General features: G+C 36.1%; 1 protein-coding gene across 1 annotated transcript in view; it reads left to right on the top strand.

Annotated features, from left to right (window-relative positions):
- The window catches only part of SCPEP1 (serine carboxypeptidase 1), a 31,501-nt gene extending 7,937 nt beyond the window's left edge, over positions 1-23,564 (top strand). The window contains exons 4-13 of the mRNA XM_074223656.1: positions 989-1,144; positions 1,937-2,011; positions 7,558-7,630; positions 9,668-9,705; positions 11,429-11,557; positions 11,681-11,774; positions 13,038-13,151; positions 15,923-16,060; positions 17,551-17,714; positions 22,622-23,564. Coding sequence (XP_074079757.1) covers positions 989-1,144; positions 1,937-2,011; positions 7,558-7,630; positions 9,668-9,705; positions 11,429-11,557; positions 11,681-11,774; positions 13,038-13,151; positions 15,923-16,060; positions 17,551-17,714; positions 22,622-22,690 — 1,050 coding nt within the window. The 3' untranslated portion in view covers positions 22,691-23,564. The remainder of the gene's footprint in view (positions 1-988; positions 1,145-1,936; positions 2,012-7,557; positions 7,631-9,667; positions 9,706-11,428; positions 11,558-11,680; positions 11,775-13,037; positions 13,152-15,922; positions 16,061-17,550; positions 17,715-22,621) is intronic.
- Positions 23,565-25,314: the final 1,750 nt, after the last annotated feature.

The following is a 25,314-nucleotide window of genomic DNA, read 5'->3' as shown; positions in this document are numbered from 1 at the left end:
AGATGAGAAAATAAGATATCAGGTTTTTTTTTTCTAAATGAAAGGTAATAGTCCTTGGTCTTTTTTCAAACTCCACAGTTCTTTCTCTGGATATAGATGGTATTCTCCATTGCCCCAAATTGTCCCTGATTGTTGCACTGTTGGAATGAGCGAGTCCATCAAAGGTTGATCATCACACCCATGTTGCTATTAGGGTGTACAGTGTTTTTCTGGTTCTGCTCATCTCATTCAGCATCGGTTCATGAACATTTAAATCCTTAAGACACTAGACTGACTTTTAAGTCCCAGAGAAAAACAGTGAATAATAGCATATTCATTTCTTATATTTTATCATAGGACAAATTCCTGGTATCTTATGGAAGTTTTTCCCCCCCTCCTAATGCGCAGTTAGAAGACCACTTTTGTATTCTATCATTCTAAGAATTTTTATATGTTTTAGAATATGCTGCCTAGTATGAGACTAAATTTGAGGAGAAAGAGGTAGAGAAGGGAGATAACTGGCTATGTTATTTTAGTTCTTGCATATTACTACGGCATTGAAATCACTGATCAGAATGGTGTGATACAATTTTACATGGGCTTTAACATGTATCTCTGACACTTAATATTTGTTTGGCCCTAGGGAAGTCACCAATCTCTCTAGGCCTTACTTTCTTCACTTCAAAATAAAGGGATCAGACTAGATAACCTCACTGTCAGTCTTAGATCTGTAATCTATGATCCTGAGTATTTAAAGTAGTATGAGAATGAAAAGGCAGAATCCAAGATAGGGTAGAAAATATTAATTTCCTTTTCTCTCCACTCTCACCTGCCCAGTGTTACTGGGATAAAAAGTCCTAAGAGTCTAATGTACAAGATCCTCACCTCAGTGGTGTTCATGAACAAGACTTTTTACTAGTATGTGGATTACATGCTATCTAGCTGTTCAGTAAATATTTTCAGTTTGATTGAGGACCTTCACCATTCATCTTTTCTCTCTGGCATACAGCTACAATCATCCAGTCTTCTGTTTGTGGATAACCCAGTGGGCACTGGATTTAGCTTTGCAAATGAGAGTGATGCATATGCCAAAAATCTTGACATGGTGACTTCTGACATGCTGGTTCTCCTACAAAATTTTTTCAATTCTCGGCCAGAATTCAAGGTAAGCAAAGATTTGGTGATGGTAGGATCCAATGCTAGCAGAAACAACATTGTCTTTCCTCTAAGGTGAAATTTTTTTAATTGGAATTTTATTTTATTTTTCCAATTGCCTTCAGTAGTTGTTTTTCAACATTCATCCATTTGCAAATTTATGAGTTCACATTTTTCTGCCAAGCCTTCCCTCCCCCTCACCATGGTGGTGAACAGTCTAGCAAAAGTTGTACATGTACCTTCATGTTTAACATATTTACATATTAGTCATTTTGTGAGAGAGGAATTGGAACTAAAGGGAAAGAAAAAACAAGAGAAGTTTTTAAAAAGTGAGCATAATATGTATTCAGATTCTTTTTTCCTCTGGATGTGGATGGCATTGTCCATTGATTCCTGAACTGCAGAGAGAAACTGCATCCATCAGCACTGATCATCTCACAGTGCTGTTGTTAGTTTATATAATGTTCTCTTGATTCTGCTCCCTTCAGTGAGCATCAATTCATATAATTCTTTCCATGCTTCTCTAAAGCCCAGTGAGGTGAATTTTTTTTTAAACTCAAAACCAGTGACACAGTTTTGGTATAATTTCCGCAAAGATTAGAATATTAGTTACTGTTAAAATTGACATTAGCTTGACAGAACTCTGCACCCTAAACAGGGTTTGATTACACCCTAATCAGGATTTAGTAGAAACCACAGTTTATTTGTTTTGTTTACACATGGCTTAGAGTAGAATGGACTTTGCTAATTGAAAAGACCTAGAGAATTTTTACTTTTCTACATATTTTTTTCCCTTCTCTAGACTATTCCATTCTACATTTTCTCAGAATCTTATGGAGGAAAGATGGCTGCTGGGATTTCCTTAGAGCTTTACAAGGTAACAGGGGAGAATATGTAACTTTTGATTTCCAGCAGGTGCTTAAGAATGATGCTCTTTCCATGCTACTTTGAAACTTGATGCATCTTCATTGAATGGTGGAGAGAGCATTATGGATTGGAACCTGAAATCTACTATGTGATTATAGAGTAAGTCATTTACATCACTGATTTCCTCATCTGCAGAATGGGGATGATAATCTTTCCATCCCACATCTCTCAAGGACAACTAAAGATCTTTGAGTTCTTCTAAAGAAAGGCACCATATAAATTAAACTATTTCATCATTAGTAATAGTCAGGCATTCCATTCCAATCACTTAAACCAGTAGTTGCTAATAGGTTTATGTTTTGTATACACATATTGTCTATGGAAAGAAAGCTCCTGAAGAGTAGAGCTATGTTTTTCTTTCTATTCCCAGCATCCTGGCACATAGTAGGTGCTTATATACTTATTGGTTGGTTGATTGATTGGTTTAGGGTTTTTTTAGATATCTTTTTGAATAAGTCATACAATTAAAAGGAGCCAGACATTTTTTTTAAACATTTATCTTTTTAATAGTGTAGTCAAAATGGCATGGTACAATAAATAATTAATAACTAATGTTATTTAATATTTCCTACTTTTAATATTATGAATTTTTTAGACATCAATTAACATGAACATTTTTCTATACCAAGAACAAAAAGAAAAAAGGATTACATATAAAATTGTGAATTTCCACTACCTATAACCCATCAGGGTTTTAGTTTTGAATATACATATATATATGTTTTAAATTTAACATGGTAGTTCTAACAATTCTAACTTCCATGTCTCTTTTTTCCCTTTTTCACATTTCCTTTGCTCTCTTCACTTTTTTTTTTTGGAATAGCTACCACATTTATTGAATGATTGTCTCAGGGTTACAGAAAGTAGAAGTAAAAGATGTCAAGTCATACATACCATTTTTAATATATGTTACTTAAAGAAAAATCTATAATCTCTCATTAAATTACCACATAATACTACCCAAGGTTCTCTGCTCAATGATCAATGAGATAATAGAGTATCCATAAAAAAAGAACTGCCTGTTTTTTGTTTGTTTGTTTTTTCTATCTAGACTTAGGGTCAAATAGTAAGCACTTCTGACAGTGGGCCTTATTTAACTTTGGTGCAGAACTTCCCTGCTGTGTTTCATATCTGTGAAGTTCTCTTCACTTAAAAAAAAATGATTCATTGGTACTTTTTTCATTTTTTCTTTTTCTTTTTCTAGTATCACCGTCACTTTCCCCCCAAAAGTCTTCCCATATAATAAGTACATAGAGTCCCACAAAACCAGTTTCATACATTGGCTGTACCTGAAATTATATGTCTCATTCTATTCTTGTGGTCCACCACATCTTAGCTCACAGATGGAGAAGAATGCTTTATCATTGGTCTTCTGGAAACATAATTAGGCATTGGTTCAAAAATATTAAGTCTTTCTTCACAATGTTATAATTATAGTTTAACTTATTAATTTATTCAACTTTTATTTACTTCTCATTTCACCATTCTGTATCAGTTCACAAAAATGTTCTCAAGTTTCTCTGAATATTATATTACATTCACATGCCATAATTTTTTCATGCCTTTCCCAACTAATGGGAAACCTTTAGTTTCCAGTCCTTTGCTACAACAAAAGTCCCGCAACTATTTTTTTATATATTGTTTCTTTCCTTCTGTCTTTTACATCTGGGGAATAAATGCAGAGTAGTGATATCTCTGGGTACAATGGGTGTACACAGTGTAGTGTTATTTTAGTTTAAATTCAAAATGTTCCTGGAGGGTTGGACTGTACTACAATTCTACCAAGAGTGCCTCAATATGCCTGTCCTCCTATAGTCTTTCTAATATTTGTCATTTTCCCTTTTTTTGTTCATCTCTGCCAACTTCATATGAAGTAGAACCTCAGATGTTTAAATTTGCATTTCTCTAATTAGTAATAATTTGGGGCATTTTTATGTGATTTTGATAGCTTTTATTTCTTCTTTTGAGACCTGCTCCATCATATTCTTTGACCATTTAACTATTGAGGAGCAAAATATATTTCTACATTAGCCATGTTTGACGAAAGGAAGGAGAGAAAGAAAGAAGGAAGGAAGCAAGGAGGGAAAAATATGCTTTAATCTTCACTCAAAGTTCATCAATTCTCTCACAGGAGATGAATAGCATTTTTTCATCATGAATCCTTCAGAACGATCTTGGATCTTTGTTCTAATCAGTGTCTTTCACTGTTGATCATTGTTACAATATTGCTGTAATGGTGTAGATTGTTCTCTTAGGTTCTAAGGAATTCACTTTATATCAATTCATATGGATCTTCCCAGGTTTTTCTAAAAACCCATTTGTTTGACATTTCTTACAGCACAAAAGTATTCCATCACAATCATATGCCGCAATTTGTTCAGTCATTCCCCAACTGATGGACATTCCTTTTCTCTCTAGTCATTGTTGTGAAAGATATGTTCTTCCCTACTCCTAATTTGTTTAGGATATGACTTCATTTATGTAGGTCACTTATTTATTTAGAGATTGCAATAGTAGATAGTGAGAGATATTGATCTAAACCTAATTTCATTTTTAAAGTAATTTTAAATTTAAATTTTTTGTTACAATTTAAATTCCAAACTATCTTCCTCCCTTCCCACCCTATACTAGAGACCAGCATATAGATAGCTAGATAGATACATAAATAAACATATTTATCATACTATGCATATATCTTTTTATCTTTTCTTTCTCTGGAGGTGATAGCATCATCCTTCATAGGTCCTTTGTAGTTGATTTGAATATTTAAATTACTCAAAATAACTTAGTCATTCACAGTTTTGTTTCACATATTGCTGTTACTTTATATAAACATTCTCTTGATTCTGTTTATTTCACTCTTCATTATTTCATGCAAGTCTTTTCATGTTTTTTCTAAAATCAACCAGCACAGTACTATTCCATCACACTAACCTGATTTCTATCAAACTGTTTTTCAGCTTTTCCATCAGTTTTTGTCAAATTGTCTTTACCTTGGTAATTACAGTTTTCTAATTTATTGAATACCATGGAGCATCTAAATGTCACAGTTTTGGGGTCTGGTGTATCTAACCCATTCTATAAATTAACTTTCCTATTTTTAAGTTGAGACTAAATAGTTTTGATGACTACTGCTTTGTATATCCATTAGAGAGTCAGTATAGCTAGGCTCCCCTTCCCTCATTTTTTTCCCTTTCATTACTTCCCTCAAAGTTCTTGAAGTTTTGTTTCTCAAACAAATTTTGTGACTATTTTTTTAAACTAATAAAGTAATCCTTTTAGTAATTTAAGTGATATGCCATTGAATCTGTAATTTGATTTAGGTAATATTGTCATTCTTGTATTGGTGCAGCCCAACCAAAAGCGAGTAATATCATTGCAATTATTTAACTTTCTCTCTATCTCTGTAGAGACTGTTTTGAATTCATAGAATTCCTGTAGGTATCTTGGTTTTAGACTCCTTGATGTCTTATGTAGTTATTTTCAGTGGGATTTCATTCTTTGTCTTTCCTGCTTGCTTTTGTTGGTACAGCCATAAATTTGTTGACATACATTTCTGGTTCTTTGGGGAACTCATTCAACTTAGGATTGTTCCCAGAAATTTCAGCAGCTACTTAGAAGTTGACTATGCCTAGACATTGTGAGTGCTCACACAAAGGACGGTATTCCATGATTCAGGGTCAGCCATTTGCTCTGCACTCACAGGCAAAAGGAAAGTGAGACTTCACACCAGAGACTCACTTTATCTTTCTCCTATGCTTAGGTTAGTGTCAGGATGGGTATGATCAGCCTCATTTGTATGTGATGAAGCCCAAAAGAGTAGCTCTTGCTATTTCCATAGTAATAATAATAGATGGCATTAACATAGAACTTTAAGTTTTGCAATAGGCTTTGTAGACATCACAACTCTGTGAGGAAAGTATTCTTATTTTCTTTGTTTTATACATAAGGAAATTGAGACTCAGAAAGGCTAAATGATTTGCCCAGAGTTACAGAGAGATAATAGGGCAGCTCAGGGGATAGAGTTCCAGACCTGGAGTCAGGAAAAACCCAAATTCAAATGTGGCCTCAGACACTAACTGTGTGACACTGGGCAAAGTCACCTTAACCCTATTTGCCTCAGTTCCCTCAGCTGTAAAATGAGATTCAGAATCTTTGTCAAGAAAAACCTAAGTGGGTCACAGAAAATTGAACAACACTGAAACAATTAAATAAGCAACAAAGCTATTTAGTGTCTTAATGCAAGATTTGAACCCTAATCTCCTAGCTCCAGATCCAGCACTCTAGCCTCCTTGTTAAATTGCCTCTATCTATATCTACTGCTAATATCCATGATTCATTGTTGTGGGCACTTCATCCATCCAGTTTTCATGACTTTCTTTTGCCAGAAAATCACTCTTCAGACAAACTTGATGAAGAGCCTTTCTGATCTTCACCAGGCTAGTTCTCAGATGACACAATTACAATCCATTACTGAGCCCATCTTGGAAGACTTTCCTTAGCCTTTGCCAGTATCTCCTTACCAGAGATAAGCATCAGAAGAGAACCTTAGTGGTGGTTTTCTGCTCTTACAGTTCCATAACAGTGATAATAAATAGCTTATGTTTACATGGCACCTTATAAGAACAGCAATGTATTTTACAAAGAGTTATATATATATATATATATATATATATATATATATATATACATTACCTCTTTCCATCTCTGCAATAAGCTGCAAGGCAACAGTGGAGATGTTGCTTTACAGAAAGAGGCTCAAAGAGATTAAGTGAAGTCTTAAATTAAAGAACCTGGATTCACCCTCAGTTGTTCTGACCCTCAATTCAGTCAGTGCTCTTTTCATTACAAACCTCCTCTGTGAATGTCCATCAGATTTATCCACAGGCATTCATTAAGAACTTACATGACTATGTCCTAGGGGGTGGGTAATACAAATACAAAAAAAAGGTATAATTCCTACTGTCAAGGAGCTTATATTAAGTTGGGGAATATGACATTTAAGTGTATGAAAAATAAAACCATTGTTGTTTAATACAAAGCAATTAGAAAGGGAGGACACTAGTTATGGGAGGATCAGAAAATGTTTGCTATTAAATGTGGTGGTTGGGTTGTATCTGGAAGGAAGGGAGATTACTCTTATATGAGAAAGGAGCAAATTTTGGTCATGAAGAAAGGCCAAGGTAGAGGCACAGAAAGTGAAGTTTTCTGTATTGATGAAAGGGATTGGATGAATATTCCCTTCTCACCTTTTACCAAATGAAGAGATGACTGAACTTAAAATTTGCCCTTCTGAATGTGAAAAAGATCATAGGACCATAGATTTAAAGCTGGTAAGGGACCTCATAAGTTCATCTAACCTATCCCATTCACTTTACAGATAACAAACCTGAGGCTCAAAGAGGTTAAGTAGTTTGCCTCAGGTCACCTAGAGTAGCCAAGATGTTGTGACCCAAGATTTGAACTCTGAGGATTATATCTTTTTCTTCTTTTCAGGCTATCCAGAAAGGGAGTATAAATTGCAACTTTGCTGGTGTTGCCCTGGGTGATTCTTGGATTTCCCCTGTGGGTAAGGCTTCTCTCCTATTTCCCATCCAATAAGCCTTTGGCTCTATTTCAGACCCATGACTAGCATAAATACCCTGTCTCTGCAGCACCTTGAAGAGGACAGAAGTTTTTGACCTTCTCCAATATTTAAAAAGCCCTTCCCTCAAAGCATAGGATGATTTAGAACAGAAATTTCCATTTATTTTAGAAATTGCTAGATGGATGTATATTACAAAAAATGTCTTTTATTCAACCTCCCAATTTCATTGGCTTCTTTGTCCCAGCACATGTAAGTTAGTTGATTTTTTTTTATTTGAAAACTGAAGATTTGGGAATGTGGTTTCAGGAATCTAAAGCAGATAGATGTAGGTTTAATGCTCTACAAATTCCTCCTGTGAAAAGACTGACAGTAAGAAAATATAGTGACTCCACTTAAAAGATAACTTTATGGCCTCATATAGGGGCATTGCCATTCTCTGTATGTTTCTGATGATGAGTCATCCTTACCCTTAAATGGGATGAAAATCACATAAAATGAACTGTAAGTCACTACTAAGAGCTACTGATTTTCATTTCATTTGGAGTTTTAGCTCTTTGAAAGTAATTAAGTTTTTATAGCCTTAAAATATGCCTAGGACTTGAGGGGCTTCCTAACTGATCTTAGAACCTTTGTGAGTAGAACCTTAGAATTAGTCCAATTTGCAACCCAGGGCAAAACAAGACTTTCCTCTACACCACTGAACATTTCTAATGTTGGGGAATTTACTCTTGCAAGACATCTATTGGGGCAACTAGGTGCTGCAGTGGATAGAGCACTGGCCCTGGAGGACCTGAGTTCAAATATGACCTCAGATACTTAATAATTACCTAGCTGTATGACCTTGGGCAAGTCACCCCATTGCCTTGAAAAAAAAGACATCGCATTCTACTACTGAACAGCTCCAGTTCTAGAAAATTCATCTGAATTTGAATCAAAATCTTCTCCCTTCTACCTGTTTTTCCTAGTTCTGCCTACTACATAGGGGAATTAATTTAGAATCTACCTAGGGAGATTTAAAATCCCCTAATCCCACTTCCCTGACTGTTCTTGAGATATTTGAAAATGACAATCAAATGATTTCCTTTTGTCCATCTTCACCCTCCTTCTCTCCCAAAGTCAACAAACTTGTTCCTTTAACAGGTCCTCAAATAAGCAGGTCTTCAGTTTCTTGACTGAATATTTCAGATGTGCACAGTATAGCAGGGAATTTTCCTAGGCCTGCCTCTTTAAGTACATATAAGGTTCATTTATTCCTCCTGTTTATATATAATTACCAAAAAACAAACAAACCCCCAACACTCTGCAAAGCTAATACCAATGAGTTTGGTGGATGTATCTGCTCTTAACTTTCCTTAATTAGCTCATTCTCTGAAACAGTAGCTCTCAAGGGAAGGGAATGTCCAGCTCAGGGGCTGTATAATGCCCTTGATCTCATTTGATCTGGCACTACCATGGCAAATGTAGGCAGGATACAGAATTTAATAAATCTAGAAGTTTTTAAGGGTGAATTAATTAAATATTTGACCAAATATATCAGGATAATTTTTAAGTTGATAATTTTGTATGGCCCAAGAATTATGTTATAAATATTCCAATGACCCTTGGTAGAAAAAAAAGTTCCCCACCCCTGCTCTAGAACATGAATATAGGCCAACAAAGAATGTGGGAATGGCCAAGTTTTTAAAACAACCAGAAGACTGAGAAGTGGGTGGAGAAGTCACAACCCACCTGACAACTACTTTTTGGTAGGGAGACTTAATTATTTATGACAATGTTTTTTTATTTGTGACAATGTTTATTAAACATGCAATTAAGTCCTGCCACTCAGCTTTGGAGCATGTACTCCACCCTATCCCCATGAGTATCACAAAGAGTTTGATTCTAAGTTAAGGAGACAGGAAGTTATGAAATAAACATTTCAAAATTGGGAGTATGGATTAGGTTTTGCTTTTTCCCTCTTGAAAACAAAGCTGCAACAAATTTGCTTTATTCATTCTGTATATATGTGGTTCTCTTTAGATTCTGTGCTTTCCTGGGGACCTTATCTATATAGCATGGTAAGTGTACCTTTATTTCCTTTATTATAGCAATTAAATTTCTTCAACTGAAAATATTAAAGTCCTGAATTGTGTCTGTTCCTGAATTGTCTTTGAATTGCCATTCTTATCAACCTGACAGTTTATTTAATTAACCTTAGGAGCTAAAAAAAAGATTGGCAGTTTTTTTAAATGCAAAACCAGGCTTTAGAACATATGAGTAAATAAATCAATTTTATCATTTTTCCAGGCCCAGGAACCACTCTTCATGTTTTAATAGCCCTTGATTGAAGGCAACTGTCATCAGTTATATATACTTAAGCTATTTAACATTGCAATTCTCTCTAAGAGATTTTTTAAATTGAGGTTCTTTGTTTTTTATACCATCTGGGTAGAGGTCCCTCCCATTCCTCTTCTTTACTATTACTACCACCATCATTCCTACCCCCACATTAAAACCTCCCTAGTACCAAACAAAGAAACAGTTAAACAAAAACAACCAATACCCTGAATATCCCAATGATGATTTCATGTAGTCAGCTTCTTTCCATATCTTTCCACCACTTCGAAGGGGAAGGGAGCATGTTCCATATGTAGATCAGGAGGGAGGGACCAAGATTGTTCATTATAATTATTCAAAGTTCCATTTCCTTTTAGTGTTTGTGTCATTAAAATTATTTTAGTCATGGTATATATTTTCTTAGTTTTTCTACCTTCCCTCTGTGTTGGTTCATCAAAGGGTGCCTATGTCTCTCTGAATTCTTGAATTTAATCATTTCTCATGATGAGTTAATTTTTCAGTACCTTTATTAATCACAGTTCATTCAGTCATTTTCCAATCAGCAGGTACTCATTTTTGTATTCAGTTCTTTGTCAACATAGAAAAATACTGTTAGAAATATTTTGGTATATTTGGTGTCTTTGTTTTCACAGAGCTTACCACAGTGTCTGGAATGAAGCAAATACTTAATAAATTGTTTGTTGAGTGACTGATTGTCTTTGACCTACTCAGGATATATACCTCAGTGGTAATCTCTAGATTGTAGGATATGAACAATTTAGTAGCTTTCCTTACATATTGTTTTCTGGAATGGTTGGACCAATTCACAGCTCTACCAACAGTGCTTATCTTTGCAGAGATCCTCTTTCCTTTTTTTGGTCACAATGACATTTTTTTATATGAAGTGAAACCTCAGAATTGTTTTAAATTACATTTCTCTTATTACTGATTCAAAACATTTTTTCCTACCATTTAATTATTACTTCTTCTTTTGGAAGCTGTTTTGGAAACTGGACCACTTATCCACTGGGAATGATTTCTATTTGGCTTCATATTACATCAATTTCTTTTATATCTTAGATGTCAGATTCTTCCAGTGACATTTGATGTGAAAATTTCTTCCCACTTGACAATTTCTCCTTCTTCTGTTGCATTGACTTCGTATATGCAAAACCTTTTTTTAATCAAAATTGTCTTTGTGTGTGATCTCTTCCATCACTTCTCCTTTCAACCACAGATCTTAATGAAACTTAATTCTACTCTCTATTATTTTTGTAATAGAATATTTTATTTTTAGGTATCTCCATTTCTGCCCCTCCCTGAATTCCAGACATTTACTTGTTATTTATTTTTTCACATTTTTATTTTGTTATGTGAGACCAACAAGATCCTCATTCCCAAAATATGACCATGGTTAGGCTTTTAAATTAGCAGTATTTGTTTCCCTCTCTATTTGCATTCTAGTCTCTTCTAGATGACAGAAGTCTAACAGATTTGACAGAAATTGGAGAAAAAATTCTAGAAGCTATGGACAAGGGATTGTATGAATGGGCTACTCAGCTGTGGGAAGATGCAGAAACACTTGTGGAACAGGTGAGAGGAGAAATCTGATAAGGGATAAAATCAGCTATCAGAGCCACAGTCACAGGAGCTAAAGAAAAAATTGTGTGACAAACGAGTAAAAGCAGCCTGACTATTAATTTAATTTAATTTCAGGACACAGATGGAGTGAACTTTTACAATATTTTAAATAAAACTCCCCAAGAGTTTACAATGAAGATGAGCCAAGAATTCACCCAGCATCATCTAGGTGAGTTGGCCCTGGTGACCTTCAGCCATTCATAGCTTGGAAAAGTACCTATCTTTGTGTCCCCAGTTTCGAGTACAGTGCTTGGTATACAGTAAGTGCTAAATAAATGTTTGTTGATTGACTGATAGCTTAGTCCTATGAGACTTGGAAAATTCCTATCTACCTTACGCCCACTATGATTTGCATTTTGTCTAGCTCAAATGCCTCACTTATAAATAATTTCCAAAATGAAAGTCCTTTTAAACTAACCTTTCACCTCTTTGCAAATTATTGAATTTATAGGTAAGCTGTTTCTATTATTATCTCTTTTTGCATCCATTTGTATTCCCACATAGTCAGTGCTTAATGTGTGTCCCCAGACTTGATTTCTGGTATAAGACTATAGCCTCTCCTGCCCTAGGCAGTCTGCATTCATAACTAGTCATTAGGGAACTCCCAAACCCAGGATTCCTTTATATACTGGACAGAATCTGATCTCATAGTTTTTAACAGCATTTCATTCCATGCTGGTCTGTGATTGTATTCATATAACTGGGCTACACATAGCCTCATGTAATGCTCAGGATCTGACTTCAGCTTTCCCCAGTTCATGTTCTACACACACCACCAGGGCTCCTAAACTCTGCAGACACCAGTACCCACCAACTTAGATTTTGCCAGAGCTTCTCTTCCTCGGGCTCTCTAATCTCATGGTAATATGTATATATACAGGGAAAACTTCACTACAGAGTCTGAGATTCTTTCTATCCTACTGCATTCATAGATCCTCCCAAATTTCAGACAACACATACCAGCTTCCAGGCTCTAATGCTCTTAAATATTTCCAGGGATTGTAGATCTCAGCTCTCCTGTCTTCCCTCAACTATTTTCCCCAAATATCCCTCAACAAGGACATCTTATTCTTTTTTCCCTTCCCAACCTCACAGTATCCCTATTCCTAACCTTAATTCTCTTAGAGTTTGAAAACAGGAATGGTTTGCACCTTTCAAAAGTAACAAACCATCTCCATTTTCAACTTGTATTTCTCAGGAGGGCAGCCAAAATTATTTTTTTCCTATCTACCAAGTAAAACACTCCTCTCACCCAAGCTATCCCTTCCATATCAGTGTCCCTGAAACTGCAATATTTTAAATTGATGTTTGTAACTTGACCTTTCGAGTGGTTTCAGTCTGGAGTCTGTAAAAAAGAGACTGTCATGAAATTTCTTTTCTTTTCGGATTTATTTTCAGTCCAATAACTCAATGCAAACTGATTTTATTTCAGTTCGACTTTTTCACCGCCATGTGAGTCATCTACATCAGGATAAATTAAGTGCCCTCATGAATGGACCCATCAGAAAGAAGCTCAAAATCATTCCGGATTTTGTCACTTGGGGAGGTATTAGTTAATATTATTACATATTATTTGTAAAGGGTTTTGTAGAAGACAACTCATATTTATGTTTATAAACTTTAAGATTTGCAGTATACTCTTCCTTCACATTTTATCTATACCTATTGTTTAATTTCCAATGTCCTGTCTCAACTTTGAACCTGTTTTTGTAACAAAGTAATAAGCAGAAAAGGTTGAGAGAGTCAACAAGTCTAGCAAGTCTATGCAACATTCCCACATCCATAAATCCCTACCTCAATGGAGTAAAGAGATGTATAAAATGTTCTCCATTTTACAAAAGCAAGATTGATTTCTACTTGAATTCAGCATGCTTTTAATGTTATTTTCTTTTTCATTATTGTATTGAATGTATATATTGTTTTTGTGGTTCTGCTTTCTTCATATAAGTCTTTCCACGGGTCTCTGAATTTCTCATATTTATTTCTTATGGCACAATAATATTCCATTATTATTCATATGTCACAATTTACTCGATCATCCCCCAACTTATGGGCATTGGCTTTATTTTCAAATATTTACTAATATTAAGGACATTATGGAGATAAATTTTTCCATGTGCTTTTCTTTCTAGAATTGCCCTTCTTAGAATATATGCCCTTAGTGGGAATTCTGGAGCAAAAATATAAGAAAAATTTCATCATTTTTCTTGCAGAATTCCAATTTTTTTCCTAAATGGTTGGACTAGTTTGTTGCTACACCAACTGAGTACCAATATACCTATTTCAAAATTCTTCCAACGTGGACTTGAGTCTATTCTTTATCATATTTACTCATTTATGAGGCATAAGGTAAAACCTCAGGGTTGTTTTAGTATGCATTTTTCTTATTAATGCCTTGGAGCACTTTTTCTCATAATTGTTGAGCATTTGCATTTCTTCTGTAAATTCTTTATTCAGATCCTTTGACAACTTATTTATCAGGGTCTTCATCTTATATTTGTGTCATGGACATGTATATATTTGTGTCTGTGTGTGTGTGTGTGTGTGTGTGTGTGTGTGTGTGTGTGTGTGTGTGTATTATAGGATAACAGACTCTGATCAGCAATATTTGATACCAAGAGACAAAGATTTTTTCCCCCACTTGATATCTTCCCTTCTAGCACTTAGAACAGTTCCTGAAACATAATAGTCAATAAATGCTTGTTGATTTTGTTCATGCAAAAACATTTTAATTTTTTGCAAGCAAAATTATCTATTTTTTCTCTTATGACCTCCTGTTTGGTTCAGAATTTTTCTCTTAGTCATTGAAATGAAAGATCCTTCTTTCCCTTTTACCTTTTTTGATGATGTGATTTTTTTTCCCACTGAGATCAAGTAGTTTTTAGGAACTGATGTGATATATAGGGTAAATGCTGTTCTAAATGTAATTTTTCCACCTCTCCCTTCTTCGTTTCTTTGTAACACTTATGACATAAATTTTACAGCTATCTCCTTATAAATTCTTCAACAGGACTGATAATGATGGTATGCATATGTTTATGTATATGCATGTACTATGTGCTTTGTTTAAAACAAGAAACTTTTTTAAAAACTGCTTTTTTCTATTAACTCATTTATTATCCCCTCAAACCTGTAAGAAATTGTCCCTGTTCTACTGATGGTAAAACCTAGGCCCAGAAGATATAAATGATTTGTCCAAGGGCCCAAATTAAGATCTTCTCAATCCCTACCCAAGGCTCTTTATTTTAGATCACTTTGCCTCTGGAGATCATCATTGCCCTTCTGGATTTCTTTTTTTTCCTTTTTTTCTTTTATTAAAGATTTTATTTGAGTTTTACAATTTTTCCCCCAATCTTACTTCCCTCCCTCCAACCCTCTCCACAGAAAACAGTCTGTCAGTCTTTACTTTGTTTCCATGTTGTACATTGATCCAAACTGAGTGTGATGAGAGAGAAATCATATTCTGGAATTTTTTAAGGAGAAGCTATGGTTGAAGTTATATGAATTAGCTTAACTTATTAACCTATTATTTCTACTGGTAGCTAGTACAAAAGGATTAAGGGAGATCTAGAAATATCTGGCTTCTTAACCTGTCTTACTTTGTGACATTAGACAAACTGCTCCTCCAGTGTGTCATTCCTCTGTATAATAAGATGTAATGAAATCTGCCAAGTCATTAACCAGGTATTTGGATGAAATATGCCAGTGGTTCTTTTTATACTTGCCCATCCTTCCCTCCATCCCTGGTTATCATAGAGTTAGGATGTATTAGGACCAAGGCCAAAAACCATGACCTGAGAACTTAACCCTTTCATTCTAGAACTCTTATCCTGTGGCTCAGCTGGTGAACTCTACCACTGCTCCCTATTTTAACCTACTCTCAAGCCACCTCCTTCCACCATACCTTTTATGGCTCTGCAACCTGGAAAAGGTGTGCCAATCTACTTCCCTATGGTTTTACTCATCAACCTAGTAACTTTCCAAACCAAAATATTTCTCTCCAGTTACCATTCCCTTATATGTATTATCTCTGTCCATTAGATGCAAATTCCTTGAGGGCAAGATTGTTTTTTTGTGCTTTTTTGTGTGAGGCTTCCCAGCCCTTAGCAAAGTGTACCTATGGGAAGCACTTCATAAATGCTTATTCATTTATTGAATTAGGACAGTATTAACCCAGCACCTGTGTTTGATTCATGGCTTAGAACAGTGCTACAAAAGCAAATTATATACTGAAACTACTTTTGTCATGTATATAATGACTCTTCTTATTCTGATTAACTTGAGCCTAATTAATTTTTCTCCTTTCTTCATATTCAGAACAATCAAGTTTAGTTTTCAAGAACATGCAGAAGGACTTCATGAAGCCTGTGATTAACATTGTCGATGAACTACTGGAAGCTGGCATCAATGTCATAATTTACAATGGGCAATTAGATCTCATAGTGGACACCATGGGTAGGAAGGTTGAGGAGGATGGAGATGGGGAAATAATTAGATTTCACAGTGGACACATGGATGGAAATGGCTGGGGAGGTAGAGACAGGGAGATGATTAGATATCATTATAGATATCATGGATGATAATGGTTGGGGAGGATGGAGAGAGAGATATGATAACCTGAAGAGAGTTTGACCTGAAAACACCGAGATGATAAAAATTCACAGACTAGGCAAGTGGAATTGATGACATTAAGTTTGTTGGGAAGCTGGTTATCTATTTTCTATTGGGTCTCACCTGCCAGTCAGCTCTCAAACTTTGTGATAAAAGAGTAGGATTTTGTCTCTCTTCCCTTCCTCTTTCCTACAACCTCACAAGTCAAAGACCATTTATTACGCAGCTACTATGAACCAAACACAATGGTAAACACTGGCTGTACAAAGGAAAGTAAAAAAGTTATTGTTGGCACAGCTAGGTGGCGCAGCAGATAGAACCCTTGGAGTTAGGAGGACCTGAATTCAAATGTGACTTCAGACACTTAGTAATTGCTATGTGACCTTGGATAAATCGCTTAATCCCATTGCCTTAAATAAATAAAAGTTTTTTAAAAAGTTTTTGTTGTCAAGGAGCTCACATCCTAATGGGAAAGGCTTCTTGCATAAGGTGGTGTTTGAATTTAAGGAAAGAGCTTAAGGAAATCAGGGAAACTTGGAGGTGGAGATGAGGAGAGATAGCATTTCAGACAAAGGAAGCATACAATGAGAATACTCCAATTTGGGAAATGTCTCCCAAGGAGAAGGAGGCCAGTATAACCAGGCTGTGTAGTACATGAAAGGAAGCCAAGTGTAAGAAGCTTGGAAAGGTAGGAAGAGAGCAATTTATGAAGGGCTTTAAACACCAGATAGTATTTTATATATAATATTAGAGATGGAGGGGAGCACAGATATTGAATGAAGGGGAGGCAGAAATGGGAAGGGCATATTCAGATCTGTGCTTTAGGAAATTCACTTGGGTATCAGAATGGAAGATGAACTGAAGTGAAAACTAGAGAAGGTAGGAAGTGTAAGGATGGATAGCACCTTGCTTCCACTTCCACTTTTGGAGGCCAGTATCACTGGATAGTAGAGAACGTAGGGAAGAGTAAGGTGTAAGGAAACTAGAAAAGTGGGAGGGGGCCAGATGCCCATTTCAGATTTGAGGAGTGCCCCACAAACTACTGTCATCATCCTTCCACATGTCTGTTCTTTGTCTATCAGGGGCAGCTGATTGCATTAGGAGCTCTCTTCAGTTATTTATGAGAATCTCTTAATGCCATATCAGATTGCTAGAGAAGTGTTTGACTTTAAACAATTACATGGCAAAAAATTAAAATCTGTGCCTTCTCTGCACTGCAGATAGACTTGGGTGGCCCATTTCTAAGGGTTAGAGCCATTTTTAGTCACTGATAGTAAGGTCTTGTTGGAGACAGCTGATAATATTCATTTCTTTGTCTTTCTTGTCACTGACAGGTCAGGAGGCATGGCTGCGTAAACTGAAGTGGCCTGAGTTGACTACTTTCAATCAGATGAAAAGGAAGCCTCTCTATGTTAATCCTCAGTCTTATGATACATCTGCTTTCTATAAATCCCACAAGAACCTTTCTTTCTTCTGGATTTTGAAGGCTGGCCACATGGTAAGAAAAACACAGCCTTTGTATGAGATTGAAAATCATGTGGCCTCTAGAGTGGAATGCCCAGGTATATTAGAGAGCAGAAGGCTATATGGGGAAGAAGGCTGGAGTTGTGCCAAGGAAACATTTGGGTTCAAATACCTTCCTGGTTGAGGGACCACAGGCAAATCATTTAACTACTCTCAACTTCAATTTTTCATTTGTAAAATAGACATAAAAATAACCATTGTACCTTCTTTGTATGAGTAGTATGAGGCTCAGATGAGAGAATGTGTATAAAGAGTTTTACAAACCTTCAAATGCTTTATGAGGTGTGGCAGTGCTAGCCTGAGCTATATCTTTCTAGGGCAGCTAGGTGATACAATGTATAGATTACCAGGCCTTGAGTTCTTTAATTAGCTATGTGACCCTGGGCAAGTCACTTAACCCTGCTTGCCTCATCTGTAAAATGAGCTGAAGAAGGAAATAGTAAACAATTCCAGTATCTCTGCCAAGAAAACCCAAAATGGGATCACAACACAATGGGTATCTCTAAACTGTTTAGTCCTAAGATGGGACTCACCTTTAGAGGGTCATAATTCTTGAGGCTAACAATACTTATTGACCAATTGAGAAGGTGAACAGAATAGAATTGAGTGAATTCATGAAATCAAATACTTTCTTCCTAACAACTAGCTAAAATGGATTATGCACTAAAGGAATGATAGTTTTTGACTGGGTACAAGGGGGTATCTTGGAGGAACATAGGGGCACCAAAGAGAAGGAGCTAGTCTGGTGGGGTGGGGGAGTCCCAAGGGAATTATAAGCATTTAGAACACTGAGATAGGAGTGACTAGTTGGCACAGTGGATAGAGCACTGGCCCTAGAGTCGGGAGTACCTGAGTTCAAATGCGGCCTCAGACAATAATTACCTAACTGCCTTGGGCAAGCCACTTAACCCCATTTGCCTTGCAAAAACCTTTCAAAAAAAAAAAGAAAAGAGAAAAGAGAACACTGAGATGAAGAAATGAACTGGCAACCATGCTGTTGGTTACAAAAGGAACAACAGATAATGCATAAACTCAGCACAATTTAACAGTGTTGCTGGGGGAAACCTGACAGCGCAGGTCATTCTGGGTTCTTTATTATGGAAAAGACATTTCATACATTCAAACCATCTTTAAATTTTTCTAACTTTCCATTCAATTATTTCTATTAGTTTTCCTTCATGTTATTTTTAGATCTTTCATGACTCTTTGAAAGTACAACCTGAAGCTCTTTGGCATAAGAAATTTGGCTTCTTTTAAAAATATACTCCAAGGGGCAGCTAGGTGGTGCAGTGGATAAAGCACCAGCCCTGGAGGCAGGAGTACCTAGGTTCAAATCCCGCCTCAGACACTTAATAATAATTACCTAGCTGTGTGGCCTTGGGCAAGCCATTTAACCCCATTTGCCTTGCAAAAACAAACAAACAAAAAGATATAAAAGTATGCTCCAAGTATCATTTTTATGTTTAATATCCTACTGCTTTATAGCAGACCCTATGTAATATTGTCTGACCAATATAATCTGCCAATAATAGCATTAATACGTCAAAATTAAATGCTACCCAGGATGGATTAAAATTATGAAAAATTAATTATTATCCTGAAAAGACATATAAATTGATGCAAATTGAACTGAGCAAATCATTGTACTCCTGTGTAACAAACAACCTGTGTTACAACTATGTAATAGCAAAACTGAACAGTGATCAACTCTGAATGACTTGGCTATTCTTAGCCATAAAAAGATCCAAGACAATTCTAAAGAACTCATGATAAAAAAATGTTATTCCTCTCCAGTACTGATGGTATATGAATGCAGATCAAAGCAAACTTTTAAATCTATTTTTTGAGAGGATTCTGGAAAGTTGGTCAGAGTAGGTCAGAAAATTCCATGCTCTCCAGGTTTCCTCCACTAAAAATTCAAAAAAATCTCAGGGTAAAAGTAGATTGACAAAAACAAATAAAAGTTTTAGCAGAACAGTTTTCCTTCTGGAACAACAAGAGAAGATCCAGTGTTCCTACTGGGAAAACCAGACGATCTAAAGAAAGATTCCAGACCGAGGTCTGACTTATTGAGTAAAGCAAAAACATCTCCAGGCTAGCTCCCTGTAACAGAAAAAGGACAGCCTTAGGGGCTGCTGGGTTGGGAGGTAGTCCTCAAATTAGCCACAGAGATTTTCATCTCTAGGATGGTGTAGGGAGTCAGGTGTCTGAGAAGGGAAGAAAGAAAATCTCTGCTGATAAGGAATGCAGCCCTGCTGTTCAGATAAGATGAGGTCCTGGGAAAGAAGGAACTAGCACATGCCCTGGTGAGGATAGATGCAATGGTGCTGGATGCTACTGGCTTTAGAGAAGAATTGAGTTCTTGGTCTTGGTCCCAGGCAGGAGAGCTGAAGACTATAGCCTCTGGAAGGTTCTCAGGGAGAAAGATCAATTTCAGCACAGTGTGTTAAGGGACCCCAGCTATGACTTGGAGGGTAAAAGTAGTACATAGGGTGAACCCAAGACAAGGATCCTGAGATCAGAGCCACTGCCCCCAATAACAGCAATAGAAGAATATAAGAAAAAAACTTCTAAAAAAACTCAAAATAAATAAAACCTTTCTAAAATTAAAAAAAAATTTCAAAAAATGAGCAGATTAAGGAGGAAACCCTACCCTAGACAGTTCCTATGAGAATAGAGAAAACTGGGGTTCATCAAAAGATGCTGAAGCAAAAAAAAAGCTTCTTCTACCCTAACAAGTAACATCAAATGGCTACCTACTCAAAAATAGTACATAGAGGAACTCAAAAAAGACTTTTGAAATCAAACAAGAGAGACTGAGAAAAAATTTAAAAAGAAAATAAATACAACTCAAGGGAAAAAAAGATTATGAAAAGAAAGTAAACCAACTAGAAAAGGAGATCCAGAATCTTAAAGAAGAAAATGACTCTTTGAAGATTAGAGTGGAACAATGGGAAGTCAATGAAGCTATAAGAGACAAAGAAATATTAAAACAAAATATACAGAATGAAAAAATAGAAGAGTACATGAAACACCTCATAGGAAAAACATCACTTTTGGAGAACAGATCAAAAAAAGAGAAAACATAAGAAAAACTTAAAACTACAATCAAAAAATGAATTTTGAAGGGCAATTAGGTAGTACAGTGGATAGAGCACTGGCCCTGGAGTCAGGAGGACCTGAGATCAAATATGGCCTCAGACACTTAATAATTACCTAGCTGTGTGATCTTGGGCAGGTCACTTAACCCCATTGCCTTGCAAAAACCAAAAAAAAAACTTCTTGACACAATGACATAAGAAATAATTAAAGAAAATTGTTAGAACAAGACAGGAAAGTAGAATTAGAAAAAATTTACCAATCACTGCCTGAAATGGATGCTGGGAGAAAAACTTACAGGAATATCATAGTTAAATTCCAAAATCCTCTGCTTAAGGAAAAAATTAGGAGCAACAAGAAAAAAATTTTTCGATATGGCAGAATCACAATTAGGATTACACAAGTCTTAGCAGCAGTGATTTTAAAAGATCTTGGAAAAAAGTGTTTTGAAGAGTAAAAGACCTGGACTTGCAGCCGAAAATGTCATACCAGCAAAATTAAGCATAATATTGAATTAAAAAAATGGACATTCAACAAATTGCCAGACTTTCATGATTTTGCAAAAAAATTTGAACTTAATAGAAAATATGGCATACAAGAGCCAAAAGAAATATAAGGTAAACATCAAAAGCTATCACAAGGGACTCAATAAGGGCAACTCGTTTATTATCTATACATAGAAATGTAAAACATATGTCCAAGCTTGTTATTAGTAGCTGGGCAATTAGAAGGAAAGATGGGGATAGAGCTAGTAGAATGGAGTTCTCAAAAGTAAAAAAAAAAACCAAAATAAACAAGCAGAGTTACCATCTTATACAAATGAAGTGTTAGAAGAATTGATACAGAAGAATTAGATAGGGACAGAGAGCTTATTCTGAACACTTACTCTCATCAGGAATGGGATAAGAGGGTATATAGAAGGTTGTGTAGATTAATGGGGTGGGGGGGCTATAGAAAGATGTGTAAAAAAGGGATTCTTTGAAGAACAATTGATTAAGGAATGAGCAAGGTTGCTTCTGCTTTGGGGTTTTTTTTTAATCTGTTCATCCTTTTCAAACGACTAATATAGAAGTATGTTTAGCTATAAATAATCTAAATCAGGAAGCTTTCCTTCTCAAGAAGAGGAAAGTGGAAGAAGGGAGGGAATCTGGAACTCAAAAATTATTTTTTAAAAATGTTAAAATTATTTTTATGTGTAATTGAAAGAATTAAAAATTAGGGGTGGCTAGATGGTGCGTGGATAGAGCACCAGCCCTGGAGTCAGGAGTACCTCAGTTCAAATCTGGCCTCAGACACTTAATAATTGACTAGCTGTGTGACCTTGGGCAAAGTCATTTAACCCCATTGCCTAGCAAAAAAAAAAGAAAGAAAGAAAAACAAACAAAAAAAGAATTAAAAATTAAATGCCACCCTACCCTACTCCTAACACTGCAAAGCCCTGATATAACATTGATCTGATATCTGGAATTAGGAAGCTATCAACTGCCTCCAGGACCTTATTTCAAATAAACTTATGTTTTCATGGATATGCCTGTACTTATTCTTTCTTTGTTTTTCCCTTCTCTCCTCCCCTCCTTCTCTTCTCTTCCCCTGTCTTCCCCTCCCCTCCTCTCTCTACTTCCTCCCTCTAAAATCAGGCAGTTTAAATGACCTATAAGTTTGCTTCCAGTTCTCAGTCTAAAAGTCTGTGATTTCTTGGATACTACCCCTTAATCTCAACACTGAGCCCTAAATAAATCCAACAATAGCAATACTAATATTTGGACTCTTTTTCCCCACCAGGTTCCATCAGACCAAGGGGAAATGGCCTTGAAAATGATGAGGATAGTGACTGGACAAGAAAAGAGCTGAGATGGAAGCCAGTTGATTTGGCCCCTGTAGCGAAGTACAGTGTCAAGGTCATTGACAGTGTCAAGTACAACATTGCTGAGTTGGGCAACAGAAAGACTGATGAGGTGCCACGGCCCTTTCTTTCAGACATCAAAAACCGAACTCTTTATGATCTATGAAGCTTTGAGTCAACGTACAATTCTTTCCTAAATTGAACATTTTTCTGAGATTAAAAGACTCCCCCAAGTACTTTCTTTAAAAAGCCCAATGGTTTAGGGTTGGGTTTGGATTTTTTGTTTTGTTTTGGGGGAGTTTTCAGGGTGGGTGGTTGGCCTTTGTATGAACTACTTTTTTTATGGACCTGTTTTCATCAGGATGAAGTTTTGAGTGTTTTTGTACTTCTCTAAATTTAATGTAACCAATATTGGAATTATTTTTGATTTGATTAGTTAATTTTTTAATTAGTTAAAATAATCCAAATTTCTTCCATGTTTACATAACATATCAGCATCAGCATTTCAGTATTGAACCCTCTTGGGTCTTTTGTTTACATTTTAAAAAGTCAGCCAATACTGTTGGCCCATATATAGAGACTTCCAATTCCAATTCAGCAAGCATTTACAAAGTACCCTACAATATACAAGGCAAATTTCTATACACTAGCAAATTTCCTATGTGGACCTGAAGAAGGAGAGCAGACTTTCAACTTCCTCTTGTTGAGAGAGTTTTAATTCTGACACCACTGATTCCAGATTGAAATTTAGCCTCTCCTACTACTTCCTGCCTGGCTGTTCTCTGCCCTGCAATAACAGCATTCATCATTAGAATCTGCCTGAAAATTCCAGTAGATTTAAACCTTCATGCATTGATCATTAAAAATGAAAATATTTCCTTATTTAACTACCTTGGTCTTTTCTTTAATACCAGTCTATTCTCTGGCGAAGTGACTCTGATGTCTTACTTCAGGGAAGTGACATTATTGAGAGTTTAACAGTAAGAGAGCAGCTTATAGTTCCTAGGTAGTATGTGGGATAAAAATCCACTTAAAAAAAATAGAGATTCCTCTCAGCAAAAAAGAAACTTTATTTTGGCTTTTCTCGAGAAAAGGACACACTCCAAATCTCACAAAGGTAGTGAAGATCAAGGAGCTGCCCCAGGTTACAGTCAAGCAAGATTATATGGCCTAGCCCGATCCCCCCCCCCCCAGCCCCCTCTCTTCCAACCTGATTGGTTAAGGTTTTCAGAGTTACAATCTTTACAAAAAAAATCTACCTGGTAACAAAGAGAAGAATAAAATGTTTTCATACAATATTGCCTCACCATCCAGATGGTGAGGATATCAGAAGATTTCTGATGGTCTTTTGTTGTCTAAATAAATTAATGTCTGAGTATTCAAGGTCTTAGAGAATCTGTCTTCTTAGTTTAGTACTTTTCATCAAACAAGAGGAGGCAGTCTACTGTTCTCCCAGTCTATCAGCAAATAGGTGGCTAACTAAGAATGCAAGGTATCTTCTCTGGAAATATTCCACTCTTTCCCTCCCTAACAGAATCAGGAGGGTGCCTGGTTTGGAATGCAAGGTCTCTCTCCCTCTTTCTTCTAAAAATAATAGTCTGTCTTTGTTTTAATGATTTTTAACCCTAAGAGGACTTCACTAGGAATATTAACTCTTAAGACAGAATATTCCACTCAGTAGGACTGCAGTAGTATGGAGTAGCATGTCCACAACACAACTAATTCATTATCTCTCCAAACCCATCCTGCCCTACAAACTCTATCATCCTACCAGTGACCCAGGTTCATGTCATTGTTATCTTTGACCCCTCACTTTCACTCACCAAATCTCATTTCTTCCTACCTCCAAAGAATTTCTTGCATTTGTCCTCTTGTCCACTTCTTGTCTTTTGATCAAAGGGAAGTTCAGTTTGACATTTAAAGCCCTTCATAATCTGGTTCAGTTCTACCTTTCTAACCTTATCTCTCATTAATTTCCACACACACATGATTTTGCCAAGCTTTCCCCTTTAAACTTCCTCACATGCAGATTTTCCATCTCCCTCCATGCCCTTTGTATTGGCTGTACCCCATGCCTGGAATGAATTCTGAATTCTCCTTTGCCTATTAAAACCCCTGACTTACTTCACAGATCAGCTCCAGCTACATCTTCTACTTGAAATGAAGCATTTCCTGTTCCTTCCATTAGTGCCTTTACCCCAATGTTTTGTATCCATATATTTATGTGTATAGATCAATCTGTCTTATCTGGTCTGTTCTCACTAGTTGTAAACTCTTGAGTGCAGGACCTTTTGTCTCTGGATCTCTGCTGCCTAGCTTAGCCCCTAGTACAGAGTTGTTTTCTAATATTTGTTGGTGGATTTATTAAAAGGTGTATTTTGTTTTTCAGGTTAGTAAGACCAGTAAAGTATAGCATGATGGAAAGGTTGTAGTTAATGTAAAATATGACAAAAGGCATTTCATTTCCAATTCAAGAAATTAAGTTCCTATTAAATAAGTGGGACTACTTTAGGCATTGGAGATAAAGACAAAAACAAAATAGACCCTGCCCTCAAAGCCCCAAGCCTCTGGGATTCTCTTCTCTGGAAAGTGAAAGCTTTGAAATTTTTTGTTTTGTTTTGCTTTGTTTGCA

The sequence above is a fragment of the Macrotis lagotis genome, chromosome 2 (genome assembly GCF_037893015.1).
Source record: "Macrotis lagotis isolate mMagLag1 chromosome 2, bilby.v1.9.chrom.fasta, whole genome shotgun sequence".
NCBI lineage: Eukaryota > Metazoa > Chordata > Mammalia > Peramelemorphia > Peramelidae > Macrotis > Macrotis lagotis.
The sequence above is the reverse complement of the archived record's forward strand: the minus strand, read 5'-3'. Positions and strand labels throughout refer to the sequence as shown.